The sequence below is a fragment of the Saccostrea echinata genome, unplaced genomic scaffold (genome assembly GCF_033153115.1).
Source record: "Saccostrea echinata isolate AGI-Se365-2 ecotype Australia unplaced genomic scaffold, CSIRO_AGI_Sech_v1 ptg000058l, whole genome shotgun sequence".
In the NCBI taxonomy this organism is placed as follows: Eukaryota; Metazoa; Mollusca; class Bivalvia; order Ostreida; family Ostreidae; genus Saccostrea; species Saccostrea echinata.
This window is the reverse complement of record NW_026889807.1, coordinates 1,003,274-1,020,653: the sequence shown is the minus strand read 5'-3', so window position 1 is coordinate 1,020,653 and position 17,380 is coordinate 1,003,274. Positions and strand designations below refer to the sequence as shown.

At 33.2% G+C, this 17,380-nt stretch overlaps 1 protein-coding gene across 1 annotated transcript; it reads right to left on the bottom strand.

The window, feature by feature from the left end:
• Positions 1-5,699: 5,699 nt before the first annotated feature.
• LOC133174516 (multiple epidermal growth factor-like domains protein 10) lies at positions 5,700-14,965 on the bottom strand. The gene is made up of 11 exons (XM_061309629.1): positions 14,887-14,965; positions 10,535-10,789; positions 10,286-10,420; positions 9,168-9,305; positions 8,680-8,808; positions 7,392-7,529; positions 7,141-7,281; positions 6,696-6,833; positions 6,437-6,577; positions 6,200-6,314; positions 5,700-5,868 (listed from the first exon to the last, which is right to left on the bottom strand). The coding sequence occupies exons 1-11, from the start codon at positions 14,963-14,965 to the stop codon at positions 5,700-5,702; spliced, it is 1,578 nt and encodes a 525-aa protein (XP_061165613.1).
• Between the last annotated feature and the right edge of the window lie 2,415 nt (positions 14,966-17,380).

The window sequence follows — 17,380 nt, the reverse complement described above, 5'->3', positions numbered from 1 at the left end:
ATTTCAATAAAACTTGTGTTTATTATATAAACAACGATGTTTCTGCGGACTGCACATTGGAATAGATAAGTGTTGTCTTTTTACAACTTTAGATTATGCTAAATTTTTAAAAATATTTTTGTTTTTATTTCAGGATTTAAGAGAAAAAAAACCCCACTTTTTGATATGGCTATGGAAACATTAAAATGTGAGATAAAATAGTGAGTGGTTTAAACAGAGCTATATTTTCTAGAAATAAAACCGATAACTAGCACAATCCTTCTTGGCAGAATTTTTGATGTGATTAAAAAAAGAAAGAAGTATATATGACTATAAATTCTTCAAGTGAACGTGATCTAAACAATGTACGTAAATCTGAATTTTGTAGCCCACTAAGAAGGAACAAAACTTGTCATTTACGGAACATAATTCTATTAACTTATACATCGATACCATCATGACATGAGGCCGGAGGGAACAGGGTGAAAGGAGACAACAGAACCGGGAGGGGGGGCACGGGGGGGCCGTTCCCCCCCCCCCCCAATAATTGTGCCGATATATAGATTACTATAGAAAACATAGATACTATATGTTTGTGCTCCCTCAATCAAAACGCCTGATGACCTTTTTTTTTTTTTTTTGCTTGTCAAGAAGTTTTGGTAGTTGATAGTACATCGAAATACTCATGGATTAAAAAGGTAAAGATTTTTTTGAATAATCCTGCAATTACAAAGCGCATTTCAGCTTATTAGTTTGTATATAGAAAATATATTACTTGGAAATTGTTAGGACAACTTTTTGTCATATTCATAACTATGGTTTGCAGGGGTGTCCCTCGTAGGCCACAACAATAAGGGACATTTACAAAATCTGGACACTGTTAAAACCGTTTCTATAAACAAAAAAAATATCTCTTTATCGGTACCTTGACGTATACCTCAGAGATCTCCCCACTGTGCTTATATTTTTGACTTTGGGAGATCGCATGATATACAAGGTAATTAATAAACTTATTCTTTATTCCATATAATAAACAACATACAATCAATCATATGATCTATATAATATACCAAAAGTAAGTCAAGCCTTTTTTTTATGATAACATTAGATGAAATATATCACCTCACTTTATAACTGAAAGAAAAAGAAAGCTGGCTTTTGAATATTAAACACGTTGTTTTGGACCTGCATGTTAAAAACAAAAAAAGAGGCCCATGAGCCACATCGCTCACCTGATCACGTTGGCTAGGAAGAAGCAGAAATCAACTCAGTATTGAAAAGTTTACATGTACGGGGGGGGGGGGCAAACTTTAATTTACACTAACCCAGGTTGCTTCCATATCAATATTACTAATCATGGCTTTGCTGTTCTTCAGCAGAATTTTAAAGATTATTTCCTATGTATTCCTATGTAAAACTCTGATCGCTCATTTTGGTCCCACCCTACCCACCCTAAATTTGAGGCCCAAATTAAAGTATTGTTTGTTTGCCCTCAGCCGACCGACCCACGAAAATTCGCCCGACTCAAAATATTTTATTGCTCTTTTCAGTTACAATTTTATTCTTAAATAATTTCAAACCAGTTTGTTTTAATCTTGTTAAAAAACTTCTTTAAATTTATTTAAATGCTTTGATTGGTACATGTAGGTTAAAAATAAAATGTAATTAGCGAAAACTGTGTTAATTCTAGAATAGCTAATTTTATTTATTCACTGATGAAGCCATATTTAATGCACGCAAAGGTGTTAATTCAGGGTGTAAAAATTACAGGAAATCACTTCTCGCTTGAACGCACACAGTTGACAAAAGTAGTAATAGGGGATAGAAAATTATGACTGAAAATTAGAGCATAATTTGTAAAAGATAGCAAACATAAATCATTATTAAATAAATTTAAATAATTTCAAAATTGGAGGTGCTTTCTAAAACCGAAATTAGAAAAAAAACATCGTTGATGAGGAAAAGTGGCTAGCAAGGCTGCTGTTTTTACCTTCAGATGCATTAAGTCAACTTACATAAATGTACTAAAACTTAAAAGTTCGATGAGAAATGGGCTTGGAAACACAGAGTATCACGTCAAAAGTCAAATACATTAAATGATGTTCAAACTTTAAAGTTGATACCCGCAGGTTCAATGTTTCTAAGCCAGAAAGAAGTTATCAATAGGATTTACATCAGTTTTTTTTAATATAAATTTTTAAAATTTTTGATATGATGAGTTTTCACTTGATATATCATCTTTCATAGAAAAAAATGCTCTTTACATTTCTTCTAATTTCTAACCCCCCCCCCTTTGATTTTTTTTTCTGTTTTGTTTTGTTTTGTTTTTTTACACAAATTAATACAAGCAGACAAAAAGTAAATAAACCACCTCAAGGTCTTATCAATTTTAAGCATGCAGCAGAAAACATGTCTATAACTTTTTCTTATTGCAGCATAAAGTGCCCTATTGTCCATCTACAATCATGCATGTAGGAGAAAATCATTTTCGAACATTTTTCCTTTATAAAAGCAAGGTCACATTAATCATACCAATATTCAGAATCCCCATGCAGGTTAGATTACATTCGGCTATTTTATGAGTCCTTAAGCCTCAGGGTGGACCCACAATTTTTCTTTGGAATGTAGAAAAATCTTTCAAAAACAACCCTTTGAAGAGCAGCAATATCGAAAATGACTCAAATGAGCATTTTGGCAGTTCTTTGTATAATTTTCAGAACAAAAAATAAAATAATTTTCCTACCTTCCTACCCATTGTTAACAAAAGGGGTCGGAAAAGGGCAAACAAACATTTTTTTTTTTAATTTTAGCCTGAACAAAATTAATTTGAATCTACACTTCCTGAGGATGCTTCCATAATAATATGACTAATCATGGCTTTGCTGTTCTTGAGCAGGATTTTTTCAAGATGATTCCTATATATTCTTATGTAAAACTTTGACCCTCTGTTGTGCCCCCAACCCCTGGAGTGGGGGTGGGGTTATAATTTGAACAAACTTGATTCTAAACTACCTGAGTATACTTCTGGTTTAACATGACGAATAATGGTTTAGCTTTTCTTGATAAGAATTTTTTTAAAAAGTTTTTAGCTCACCAGAGCTGATAGCTCAAGTGAGCTTTTCTGATCACATTTTGTTCGTCGTCCGTCCGCCTGTCTAGCTGTCTGTCCGTCTGTAAACTGTTAACACTTTTGATTTCTTCTCAAGATCCACTGGACCTATTTCAACCAAACTTGCCACAAAGCATCCTTGGGTAAAGGGGATTCAAGTTTGTTCAAATGAAGGGCCACGCCTTCTTCCAAGGGGAGATAATTACAAATTAGTGAAAAATTAATGGCATCTTTTAAAAATCTTCTTCTCCAGAACCACTAGGCCAGGAAAGATGAAACTTAAGTGAAAACATCCTCAGGTAGAGTAGATTCAAGTTTGTTCAAATCATGACCCCCGGGGGTAGGGCGGGGCCACAATGGACGATCAAAGATTCACATAGGAATACATAGGAAAAATCTTTAAAATCTTCATTTCAAGAACAGCAAAGCCATGATTGGTCTTATTTATATGGAAGCATTCTCAGGTAGTGTTGATTCAAATTTCTTCAAATCATGACCCCCGGGAGTAGGATGGGACCGCAATGGACGATCAAAATTTAACATAGAAAAACATAGGAAAAATCTTTAAAAATCTTCTTCTCCAAAAGTACTGGGCCAGGAATGATGAAACTTATGTGGATACATTCTCAGGTAGAGTAGATTCAAGTTTGTACAAATCATGACCCCCAAGGGTAGGGCGGGGCCACAATAGATGATCAAATATTTACCTAAGAATAGATAGGAAAAATCTTCTTCTCAAGAACAGCAAAGTCATTATTGGTCCTATTTATATGGAAGCATCCTCAGGTTGTGTCGATTTAAGTTTGTTCAAATCATGACCCCCGGGGATAGGGTGGGGTCACAATGGATGATCAAAATTTTACATAGGAAAACATAGGATAAACCTTCTTCTCCAGAGGCACAGGACAAGGAAGGATAAAACTTATGTGGAAACATCCTCAGGTTGTGTAGGTTCAAGTTTGTTCAAATCATGACCCCTGGGGAAGGGTGGAGCCATCATGAACCATTAAAGTTTTGCATAGGAATACATAGGAAAAATCTTTAAAAATCTTCTTCTCAAAAACAGCAGAGCCATGATTGGTCATATTTATATGGGAAGTAGTGTAAATTCAAGTTTGTTCAAATTATGAACCCTAGGAGTAGGATGGGGCCACAATAGAAGATAAAACTTTTTAAAATCTTCTAAAGCCATGATTTGTCAAAGAAATATGGTAGCATCCTCAATTAGTGTAGATTCAAGTTTTTCAAATCATGTCCCCCTCCCCTTAGGGATAGATTGATACCACTCATAAAATACTGAACTCCTAGCCAAAATGCTCAGTCGATCGATGTGGCCCAGGGCCTCTTGTTTTTCTTATATATTCCAATGTCAAACTTTGGCCCCCTGTTGTGTCTGTGCCCAACCCCTAGTGATCATGATTTGAACAAACTTGAATCTAAACTACCTGAGGAAACTTCTTTTTTAATATGACTAATTATAATGGCTTAGCTGTTCTTGAGAAGAAGATTTTTGAGGATATTTCCTATATATTCCCATGGTAAACTTTGACCCCTCATTGTGACCCCGCCCTACCCCCGGGAGTTATGATATGAACAACTTGAATCTAGGGTATGTAATGAAGATTTCACATGTTACATCTTTTCTTGCCCAGTGGTTCTTGAGAATAAAATTTTTAAAAGATGTCACCAAATTTTCATGACTTCTTATGGTCAAAATCTAGTAAATGAAAGATGCCTACAGATTTTTTTTTTTCGAATTTGAGAAACGAGTTCTTTAAATGATACTTAACAAATATAGCTTGCAAAAATAAGGTTTTTCGGGACTTCATTTTTTGATAAACTAGACGAAAAAACATTTTAAACTGTAATTTTTTTTTATGAAAAACAAAGAAAGTCAGGTATAAATTTCGGTGTTTTTTTTCCATCTCAGATAAAAGAAATGTATCAATATTGCCTAAAGTCTCTCAGAAAACGGTTTTTCGTTCCTTCTTAACCTCTACTTCAAAATGATATTTAATTTAATATAGATATCGGGGTTACTTTTATCATGATTTCAAATTGAATGCAATGAAAATGCTTCATTTTCTACATAATTCTATTATAGCCGTAAAATACGGGAAAAATTAAGCTTAAATCAATTATGACATCATTATGGATCTAGCACCAACAAGACAGTCTAAAGTCATTTATTAGATCTTGACCTTAATTATCTCTCCTTGGCGCTTACTGTGAACAAATTTAAATCCCTTTACGGTAGGGTACGGTTTTTGGCAAGTTTGGTTGAAATTGGCCCAGTGGTTCTTGAGAAGAAGTTGAAAATGTGGAAAGTTTACAGCCGACAGATGGACGCCGGAGCCTCTTTGATCAGAAAAGCTCACTTGAGCCTTCGGCTCAGGTGAGCTAAAAATAGCTGTTTCTATGAAAGACAGTACAAATATATGAAGCTTCGATGAAAAATTCTGACTCAAATACATCCAACTGCACTAATCTCTAGTAATATGTATAATTTCTTTTCCAATTTTATATTTTATATCTACATCTATATTTTCCCATTGTAAAATCTCATATTTGATATCTGTGCTTTCTTTGTACTGTTATGAGTAGGAATTTTTTAAAGACGGCCATAATCTGATGGCAGTGCTAATTCTCCAAGTTCTTGATATTTGTTGCTTTCATCTTCATAAGCCTTAGGAGAAACAATGTCTTGGTCAAATTTTTTCGCCTTCATCTCACTTTCGTCTTGACACTTTTGTTTCTTCTGTCTGTTTTTAGTCTGCCTTCTAAATATATAAATGAAACCCAAGTTAGTTGGAGACAGGGTTGACCTTTTCAGATACTTAATGCTTGTTTTGTCGCCTTTCTATATTAAACTATTATGAATATTAACAAAACATTTGAACTAGAGATGTAGATAGAAAGCTAACAAAAATGCTTGGTTTCGAATATGTAGATGATGTAAGTATATTTTAGCAAATAGGTCTAACATGAAAGTAAATATTCAATTAATTGCTCAATTATCATATTTTTCTTTGCTGGAAACAGAAAAAAAATGTTACTCTATAAGCATTATTTTGAACTTTGTCGTAAACGAAATAATGTGTGAAAACCGACCTATTAATAATAATGTAGGCAACCAAAACCACGTTTATTGTTACAGAGATGCAAAAAGCTGCAAGAAAACCATGGAATTCTGATTGCCATTCCACAACACCAACCCTGTTTGCAACTGCACAAAAAATTACGAATATCAATTGGGTTTTCAAACAAAATAAACAACCTGAACAGTTTCAACGTCCAAATTTTTCACACGCAGGCGGGACATTATTTCTAAGCTATAAAGATATTTACCTTGCAAACACATATCGCCCTGCCATCCACCAGTGCATCCTTGTTTGCAATGTCCAGTTATGTGGTTACAGTCACGTGGGGTCTTGCAGAAGAGGCTACATTCTTCTGTACAGTTAAACCCATAAAAACCTGCTTTGCATTCTGTTAAAGATTCGGATAACATCCTGAGAATATATCACTGATGCTGTTCTTGTTGCAATGAAGATTGAAATCGTCACAATTTAAACTTTTCAGATGAGATATTTTGTAATTATTATACCCGATGTACAATATCTGTCTTTATAACCTTGCATACATCCACTTTGGCATGTTCCGTCTAAATGATGACACTGAGCTCCATTTCGACAGTTACCACAACGTCGACTACAGTTACGGCCATACATATTGTTAGTGCATTCTTGAATAACAGAGAACAAAAGAATTTCCCTAAGAAAAGGAAAAAAAGTAATATTTTGCAAAGGAAAATTTCAAATCTATATTCATGTATTTTTTTAAATATCTGTTAGTACATGTTTTGGACATACTCATAATATTTCGTATCTTATTTTTATTTAAATATGGCTGAAAGCTACACCATTAAGATTTTCGTCTTCCTGTTTATATATTTAATCAGGTATATCATATTTCTCTATGGAAATTGTACTGGAACATTACAACTGTGGGTATGACAGCCAAACGGTTGAATAAGAATTTAATTTAATTACTAGTTTTGCAGTGAGGTCCCTCCCATCCAAACTGACATCCTCCCTCACACTGTCCTGTCGTTCCATTACATCTGTAAGGTACACCACAATTCTTGTTACACTTCTGTTCGCAGTTTGTACCATACGTTCCATCCAAACAAGCTGAAGTTAAAAAAAGACAATAAATAAACTGCGTTTTTATTTCTCTAAAAGACATAATTACAGGAAAACGGTTTGCGTGAGATGTCAAAACACCAAACGGTAACCGTTACCTGATTTACAGAGATCCCATTTGTATCCGAAGTCACAACCCTCAAGACAGGAACCGTTGATGTGATGACATTGTTTATAACCCAGACAGGCTCCACATTCTTCTTCACAATCTTGTCCATATCTTCTTCCATCACATTCTTATAAATATATATTATTATAACAGTAACTTGATCCGAATAGCCGTATCACGTCTCGTTGACAAGCGCGGATCGTTGACGTGATACGGCTCTTCGGATCAAGTTACTGTTATAATGATTGATTGATTGATTATATGTTGTTTTACGTCCCGTTCAAGAATTTTTCACTCATATAGAGACGTCACCATATACCGGTGAAGGGCTTCAAATTTAGACCTTTACTCGGCACTCAGGACCATTGAGCAGTGAGGGTTCTTTATCGTGCCAACGCCCACCGCGACACGGGGCCTCAGTTTTTAAGGTCTCATCCGAAGGACCCGCAATTTTCACTTCAAAAGCGCTTCTTTCCCAAAACACAATTTGTATATAAAATTATGTAAGTTATGTTTGTAGTCCAGGTGTTCTTATCTAAAACCTTATATTGCAATGAGCGTTAAGTCACATATAAACATTCAATAAATGCTTCGAAAAATACTGCATCTGAAATACTTTCTAAACTTTTGCCAAATAAGGTATTTCTATTTATTACGTTATACCGAAGATTTATTGATAAGAAATGAAGATATGAATATTTTTTTCTTTTGGTTTGTAAAAGTGGCATCGAAAATAATATCTAAATCAGAATATACACCACAATGCTTCTATATTTGGGCAAAAATCATCAGTCTATAGATCGAACGCATAACAGGTCAGAGATTGCAATTCAATAAAAACCCGAAAAATAATCTATTAAATTCTGTGTTATAAAACGGCAAAAACTAAAGCATCGGGTAATGATTGTATTTGGACCTTAGAACTCAAATGGCTTTTCCCAGAAATCTTGGGAAATATATTGTGATATATTGAGCCAATAAATAAATGTATATCAAAGTAATGTTGGAAATTATTTACACAACATCTAGAAAAACAGAAGCATATGATTCAGAGTCTGTATTTCCAATCTTTATATTAAAAATGTTGAGAATTCATTTGACTTTTTTTTTAAATAATTGTCAGAGGTTTGTTCATTTTTGGTTCTTCATACCATACCTTTGCTTTCATGCTGTGTCTATTATATCAACTTTACAAAAACCAGTAGTTTGAATTCCTAGATTATTAAAGAAATACAAATGATTTTGAGCCTTCTGAATTCTCAAAGTGTCACAAATACCTTCCATGTAGAAAATCCCTTTCCAACCCGTCTTACAAGGAGATGTGCACTGTCCTGTAAATCTGTCACACGTTTCACAATTATAACACTTTTCCAAACAGTTATTTCCATACCAACCACTAGGACAAACTGTAATTAAAAAAAAAAATAAAAAAAAGTATCATTTGAAATATCTATACATAAGTACATGTTTATTAAATCAAGTTAAAGTTCTGCATTCTCAGAGAGTCTCTAGGATATATACATATCCCCCTCCCCCTTTTTATTTCAGTGTATTACTCTACTGATAAAAGTTTCTTAGTTCATGGGTAACACAAACCTGCACACTTGCTTTCCATTTTACAATGTTTTAAGTATAGTCTTGGTTTAATTTGCGAATGACGACAATGCATAGAAAATAAAACGATTTTGAAACTGTATTCCATATTGTATTCCATATGCAAACAGTTGAAATGTATCCAATCAACCTCGCTGGGGATCAACAATACCTATTTTGCATTTGTCTCCATACACTCCGACGTCACAACCGTTGGTACACGTTCCGTTTACATGATTGCAGGTCCAACCGTCAGTACAGTTTCCACACTTTTCGTTACATAGCTCTCCATAAAATTTTTGATTACACTCTGATGTTTAATAAAGATAAAATATAAATAAACAAAACATGATATATGAGGGTTGTCACAAAAACAAAACCAGATTTTTTTTTCAGATTTCATTAACTCAACAGAATTATTCATTTTTTGTACATTATTGGGAAATTATATTTTCTTCATTTTTACAAAATATTACTAGATTGTAATGTCACATGCATGTAGAAACAGCATTTAAATGGTGTCAAATATCGGTGGCTATCATAGGGCATTTCTTTTTACTTTTAAAAATTTGTATCCCTACAAACTCTATGGTCTGGTGTACTCGTGTATAAAACTCTCTTAATTTGACATTAATATCAAAAATGTCAAAAGTATGAGGTAATATGCACAAACTGTTCTAGACATTGTCATCAATGGCGAAATCGGGCGATAATGCATCGCATTCAAATTATCATGCAGTATTGATCAGAGTGTGATTCCTGTCCATACGTGAAAGATCTAGAGATTGAAACAATGGAACGACAGAAACGCATGTCTCGGATACTTCTTTTATTTATACCTAGTAAACTGGACCGAGGATGGATTGACTTGTTACCCTATGGAAGAGATAACTAGGAAACTGCTAGATAATCAAACGAAGTGTCCAATTTATGCTGCAAACGACTTATTTAAATACGCAATTGATTCCGGAAGGAATTTATTAACGCCACAAGGAATGTTTTGATATCATCTGTGTTGCGCCGACAGCTATTATTTTTAACATTCTTTTAACGAAGAGGAAAAAGTTAATTATAAAGATATTTCATTGATTTTTTTTAATGCATTATATTCAAACAAAGCTGATAATCATGCAATTTTTCAAACTCTGTAATATCAATGAAACAAGGAAAAAATATTGAAAATGTTCACGTTTGAATTTTTGTCTAGGACAGCCCTAATAATTGTTTGTGCACAAGCTGATTGCAAATACTTTTAGATATAAATAAAAAGAAAAATAAGAAAAATCTTACGTTGCTCACATTGATGTCCCTTGTACCCAGGTTTACATCCTTCACAGACACCAGATTGTATGTGACAATATATACAGTTTGAGTCAGGACAAGGGAGAGAACAATTAGATCCGTAATATCCAGGTATAGGACATCCTAAATCAAACAAATGAAAACGAGTAACTTGCAACTGTTTTTTTCCGTGAAATTTTAACCCTATTTTATTTCTAAATTAAAATCTGTCATACAGTGGAATTCGATTTTACTCACCATAAACTTCTATTTCACAAAGTTCAACAAATGCATAAGGAAAATAATCATCAGGGTAATTTACTCCTTGCAGCCTTTCATTATAATAGATGACGTACTGACCATGTGTAGGACAGATGATGTTTACATGGTCGGGTATGGTATATTTAGTATAATTTATGTCATGGAAACACAATTTTCCATCATTTCTATCTGTTGTGTTGGAGATATAGACAGAGAATCCCAAGAATCGTGTTGTATATCCATTGTACTCATCTGGTGACAAATTTAGAATTATTTGAAAGACATAAAAACAAATACATTGCTCGGTGTGGAAAAGAATGAACAAAGCAACTACAGTATTATGACATATATTTATGAACAAACTAAAAATGTGTTAACAAGTCTGACTAAATCGCTAAAATTGCACGTTTTCTCATAATTAGATAGTCATAGAAGACAAATGCCTTACTTCTATAAATACTTGTAGCTTTCAATTTTTACTATCGAATAAAGACGTCATTTTTAAAATATGACTTCTTCTGAATACGAAAACGTTCAGTGTAAACATGGGAAAATGTAAAGAGTATTTTACTCCCGTGAATCAAATGATTGTTGCCAAATATATGTCAAGACAAAATTATACAGCCATAGGCTGTGAGTTACATATTCCGCAAACCAGCGATTATTCAGTTGTACTGTATTATTTAGCTAGAGGTTCAGTGGAAAAGCCACCAAGATATGTGGCAAAGGTGACAGAAATCGAAAATGGGCGACCGTGAAACTAGGAAATTTCAAGCGTTGTGAGAACAAGATGTGCTGTTCAGCTAGCTGGCATAACCAATATTTGAAGAGTCAATAGACGAGAGACGGTTGTATAAAAATAATTTCATAGGAGGATCGAAAGGAAGAAAATCCCACCCTATTCGAGGAAATAGCAAAAAAAAAAAAAAAAAAAAAATGATATAAGCAAGAGGAAGAGATTGTGGAGAGATGAAGCAGAAATGGATTGAGTGATATTCCCTGACGAATACAAGAAAATGATAGGAAAAGGCACCTGTTTGTATGTGTGGTGGACCTGGAGAAGAATAAAACCCCGAGTGTTTAGATCCTGATCATACAGTCAAAGTATGTTTGATGATTTGGGCATATATAACTTGGAATTGTGTGGAGACAATTAATGACGTAGATGTTTATTATGTACACACATATTTCTCCTTAAAAATATCAGACATGTAAGAATTACATTAGATTTTCTTCTGTTATTATTACCGTTCACGGTAGCTCAGTCGGTAGAGCGCTCGCTCCGTGATCGGGAGGTCGTGAATTCGAATCTCGGCCGCGACTGACCTAAGTCGATAAAAAAATGGGTAGCAACTGTTACTTCGCCATGCGCTCGGAACTTTGAAGTGAAAGTTGCGGGTCCTTCGGATGAGACCTTAAAAACCGAGGTCCCCTATGTCACGGCAGGCGTTGGCACGATAAAGAACCCTCACTGCTCAGTGGCCCTGAGTGCCGAGTAAAGGTCAAAATTTGAAGCCCTTCACCGGTATATGGTGACGTCTCTATATGAGTGAAAAATTCTCGAATGGGAACAACATACAATCAATCAATCTGTTATTATTTACAACACAATATTAAATAAGTAAATAAATAAAAAAGACACATTTCTTTGAATATTAAAATTTGCTAAGATTGGAAGTTTGTCATCAGCAATTTTTCGGAGAAATGCAATAATTGTGAATATTATACGTTCATGTAAATTACTTAAATCTGATTTGTCGAGAAACATTTGTTAAAAAACACAATTACTCGCTGAATAATGAAGCCACGCTCTCCAGCGTACATGTAGCAACAGTCAACACTGCTTGACGACGGGTTTTATTCAATATATATATTGAAGAAGAATTCAGAATTGCAGAATTTAAGCGCGCAAGGTTCACTGTTGACAATGATTTTCTTCGGGTGAAAAATCTTCAATGTTTCACTCAACTTCATACAGTATTAATTTTATATAATATACATGTAGTACACTAAGAAATTATGGATAACCGCAACATTTTAAAAGATATGATAAAAAAGTCTCAAAATTGCACTCATGTTTTGATTTTCGTTCTTTTGCGAGAGTCCTTACTTGGCACTTCTGGAAAATTTGAAAATCAAGGTGCACTTCTGCAATCTATTATCAATCATCTAAGACAATCTCAGTTGTCTATTTTTAAACATGGTTTTCAGTAGTTATATATTATAAAGGGATGTCTTCAAAATTTCAGACTTCTGACCGAAAGCAAATCTTCAGGATTTCAAGGGATACAGATTTTTGCCGGATAATAATCAATGTTCCCTGTTTAGTGAAAAACTATTTATTTTTACTTAAGATTGATTGATTGATTGTGTGTTGTTTTACGTCCCGTTCGAGAATTTTTCACTCATATAGAGACGCCACCATAAACCGGTGAAGGGCTTCAAATTTAGACCCTTACTCGGCAATCAGGGCAATTGAGCAGTAATGGTTCTTTATCGTGCGAACGCTTACCATGACATGGGGCCTCGGATTTTAAGGTCTCATCCGACAGACCCGCAAGTTTCACTTCAAAGTGCCGAGCGCTTGGCAAAGTAGCAGTTGCTACCTATTTTTTATCGACTAAGGTCAGTCGAGGCCGTGATTCGAACACACGACCTTCCGATCACGGAGCGAGCGCTCTACCGACTGAGCTACCGTGACTGATGTACTTAAGAAATCATTTGCATAAATATTGTAAGGTACAAAAATAATATAACAAAAAGCAATAAATAAATATATAAATAAATAAGTAAATAGATAAATAAATAAATATAAAGAAACTTTGCAATTAAAGTATGGTTATCTTTTGAAGACATAAAACCCTGAAAATAAACAGGATAAATTGATAAAATTATTTTGAAAATATACTGGATGACCTGAAAGTTATCGAACATTCAAGTAAATACGCAAAATTTTTGAGAAGAAAAATTAAATGAAAAACGAAAAATAACAAGTTTAACAAATTAATAAGAAAGAAAAAAAATAAGACAACTTACTCCAGGCAGCATTTCCAGTCCTGTAGTAAATCAGTATGTTGTTTATGCTAAGAATTCTGCCAAGGTTAACCCACCACGTAGCTGTTCTTTGATCACTTGTTGACACACTGCATTGTTTACCAGCATATGATCTGTCTACTTTCAAACCGTCTACGGCTTTTTCTGGACCAGAAACTGCTGGATCGTGCGTAGTGTTTTGCCATGTTTGTTTATTATAGGCCAAGTTCTCTAAAATACATTTTTTTTTTCAATCAAAATTGTCAATAGCGATGGACATGCGTTGTTTTCTGATGAAGTCTGCTGTGAGAAATATGTAACTACTAAGACACCCCCCCCCCCCATTTTTAAACAAGTATCAAAATTATTGTATATCACAGAAATCATATATTTATACTTATCACAACAAATTGTGAATAAACATTAAGAAATTATTCATATATATATATATATATATATATATATATATATATATATATATATATATATATATATATATATATATATATATATATATATATATATATATATATGGAAAGCACAAAAAAATTCACTTTTATAAGGATACCCACTTCCGCCCAGCAGGGGGTTGAACTCTCGACCTACGGAATTTGTCTCCTAGCAGTACAAGAACAGCGTGATAGACAGCTCAGCCATCTAGGCAAGTCAATAAAACTTGCTTTCGATGCCGATGGAATTCTCGCGGCGCCGATCTACACTACACGGTCATTGAGAATGGAAGTGAGATACATATATGGACAATATATATATATATATATAGATATAGATATATATATAAAGATACAAAGATTTTACATATTTGGCAATCTTAATCTTAATTGCAATATTTTTTTAAGGGCTAGTATATTTTCTTGGGTTGTATATCAACATGTGTATGTGTGTTTGTTTGTTTGTCTTTTTTTAAGCGTAAGAATGTGACAGATAAATTAAACGTTTAATTAAAATTTATGACGTAATCTTTTTAATGAATTTATCTTTTTTATTTATTTATTCATTCTTTTTTTTTCAAATTACGAAAAAGTAAAGTTGGACATTGAAATCAGGTTATTAGATAATACAAAGATCAATTTCATTGGCTTTGTGTAAATTCTATGATTAATACAATGACCTTTTCAGCAAATACAATCAATCATAAAATCAAATGCTGACTGACATTTTTTCATACAAATTGTTAGACCATTCTTTTTTTGCACTGAAATGTCTTTTCCGTTTGCCCGATCATGACAAGGAGAGCCATTAGGTGTGACTGGTCAATAGGGGATGCTTATTCCTCCATATCACATGATCCCACCTACGATGTTTTTTAAGGTCCGCGTTTGCTCTGCTTCCTAGTTCAATTGTTCCAAGAGACTTTTGGTTATCTTCGTGTCTCATTGTATTAAAATATATGTTAATAAATAAATATTAAAAGTGTTCTGAAATCATTATAAATATTTGATGAAGAGCTGTTTTTCCTGCAATTTACACCCACGTTTTTCTCCTCTCTCTCTCTCTCTCTCTCTCTCTCTCTCCAATACCACAATAGTATTCTTCTACCCTGCTTTCAGGATACATTGGGTATAAAGGCGCAGAGAATTTTTATTCCATACATAAAAAGTAAAAGAATATACAATACTCTCAAAATAAATGTAAGGTGCATGTTTGACCCATAAAATATTTACTAAACACATGAAATGATTTCAGACGTCTTTATAAATAGATGAGATACCAAGTAAACCGTGGTAGTGTCAATACACACATAGTGTTCTTAAGTTCATGTATTTTCTTTCTGATTTGACAAAAAATGTCCTTATGTAACCAACACCTGGGTATGCTTATTGAATGTGAAATAAACATTTTGTAAATATAATGAATGTTCTGTGTTATGAAAATGTGAAGGTTAGGCTAATATCAAGTCAATTTCCGCAATTTGAGACATAAAGATCCGATACATGTTTAATATGTTTGTTTGTTTTTTTTTTTTAAATTATTTTTTAGAATTATCATTTATGTTTATTTTACATGATTTCTCCTGGGGGGCGGGGGGGTGGGGGGTTAGCAAAAGTTATGATATAAATGATGGGTTTTAAGTCAATTCCATCATATATCGTAGAGAAACATTTGTGCTGCTAAATCGAAATATACAGATACCACACTTATCTGCATGATAATGAAGACTATTTTGAAATCCATAATTATGAAAATGACTTACCATACCCGTGCGTACGAGTAATTACATTGACAAAAAAACATATCAGAGAGCTCAAAAACTGCATACTTGTTCATTTACTTACTCTCAAACTAGGAAGTTAAATATTAAGGCAACCGGCCGGAACTTGTTTATTCATATCATTTAAATTCCTGTCGGGTAGAAAGGAAAGCGTTACATTTTGCATAAGATGACTGCTATCAAATTAAATAATTCAAAGTTGAAGAGCAATTATTTGCTTCTAAATGTTTTTTTTTTTTTTTTTTGTTGTGTTTTTCATGTACTTTGAAGGTAATATTAATGAGATTAAAACTTCATGACATTGATTGGATGTAAGAATAATTGTTTTCATGCAATTGAATAATTTGATTCCCCCGTAAATTTTTGAATACATGTTGAATGGTTTGAAGTGGTTTAAAATTTTATTACTTATAATATTTTATGTCAAAAGGCTAAAATAAACGGATATCTAAAAATAGGCTGCTTTGAGAAATATATGTAATTGTTTTCCGAAAGATAGATATTGATTAGAAGAACATCTTTTTTTTTTTTTTTATACTAGTTGTAAAATTATATTGACTTCTACCAAATACATCACTGGTGTTTGTTGTGATAGTATTTTGATCAAAATCTTCTTTTTCAGTTTGTTACAATTCTCCCATAGCCTTTTTTTATGCAGTGAAAAATTATCCTCTCCTTGCAAAAACTGTGTATCTGAGAATATAAAATACAGTGCATATTGGGTATGGTTTTGTAAAGTTTGCAATCTAGTCGTAGTTATAATTTGCCATAAATACCATTTTCACATGGTTCATGTGATGAATGCATTTGTTTGAAGCCTTCTATGATTAAATCATTAATTAAATATTCAGCATATACACGTACTTTGGTAGGGTCTACTTGTATTTTCACTGCACCTACATTAAGTCAGTCTTAAGGGATACTACTTTTGTCTATTGATAAGAGATACGATAAACAATTTGCTGAGCAAATGTTGGTCTTCTGGATGTCTTCAAATTATGTTATATGAAGACAACTACATATACCCAAAGATGTGTCGCAATAACTCAATTAATTCTGATATATTTCAAAACTGGACTGTCAATTGAACAACAATAAAAACATGAATATATAATATTGTACTCTAATTATTTTGAAATGGAATACCATTTATTACATATAATTGGAACTACACAATTTCAAAATTATGCATTACAGATGCAATTTTTTTTAAAATAGATTCGTTATATTCAATTACTGTATTAAAAAAAAAAACAACAACAACACAATTTGAGATTTCTCCTGTATGCCTGCATTATCTGCTTTATTATATATATTCGTAAGTTTCATGTTTCACATTACTGTTGTCTTATTGTTGTAGTGGTTTAAGTCCATGATGTCGTTACTTAGCTGGATGCAAGATGCTCTTGTTTTTTCTAAAGATGTTGAAGCACGCCGTAATAGAGGATAGAAAGCAGACGTGCAAAAAAATTAAAGGGATGCGAGTGTGAGAGATTACAGTTAGAGAAAAAAAAGTCTCAGGGAAAGTAAGCACATCATAAGAAAGGCATATAGAAAAGAAAAAAATAAAGGTTAGAATA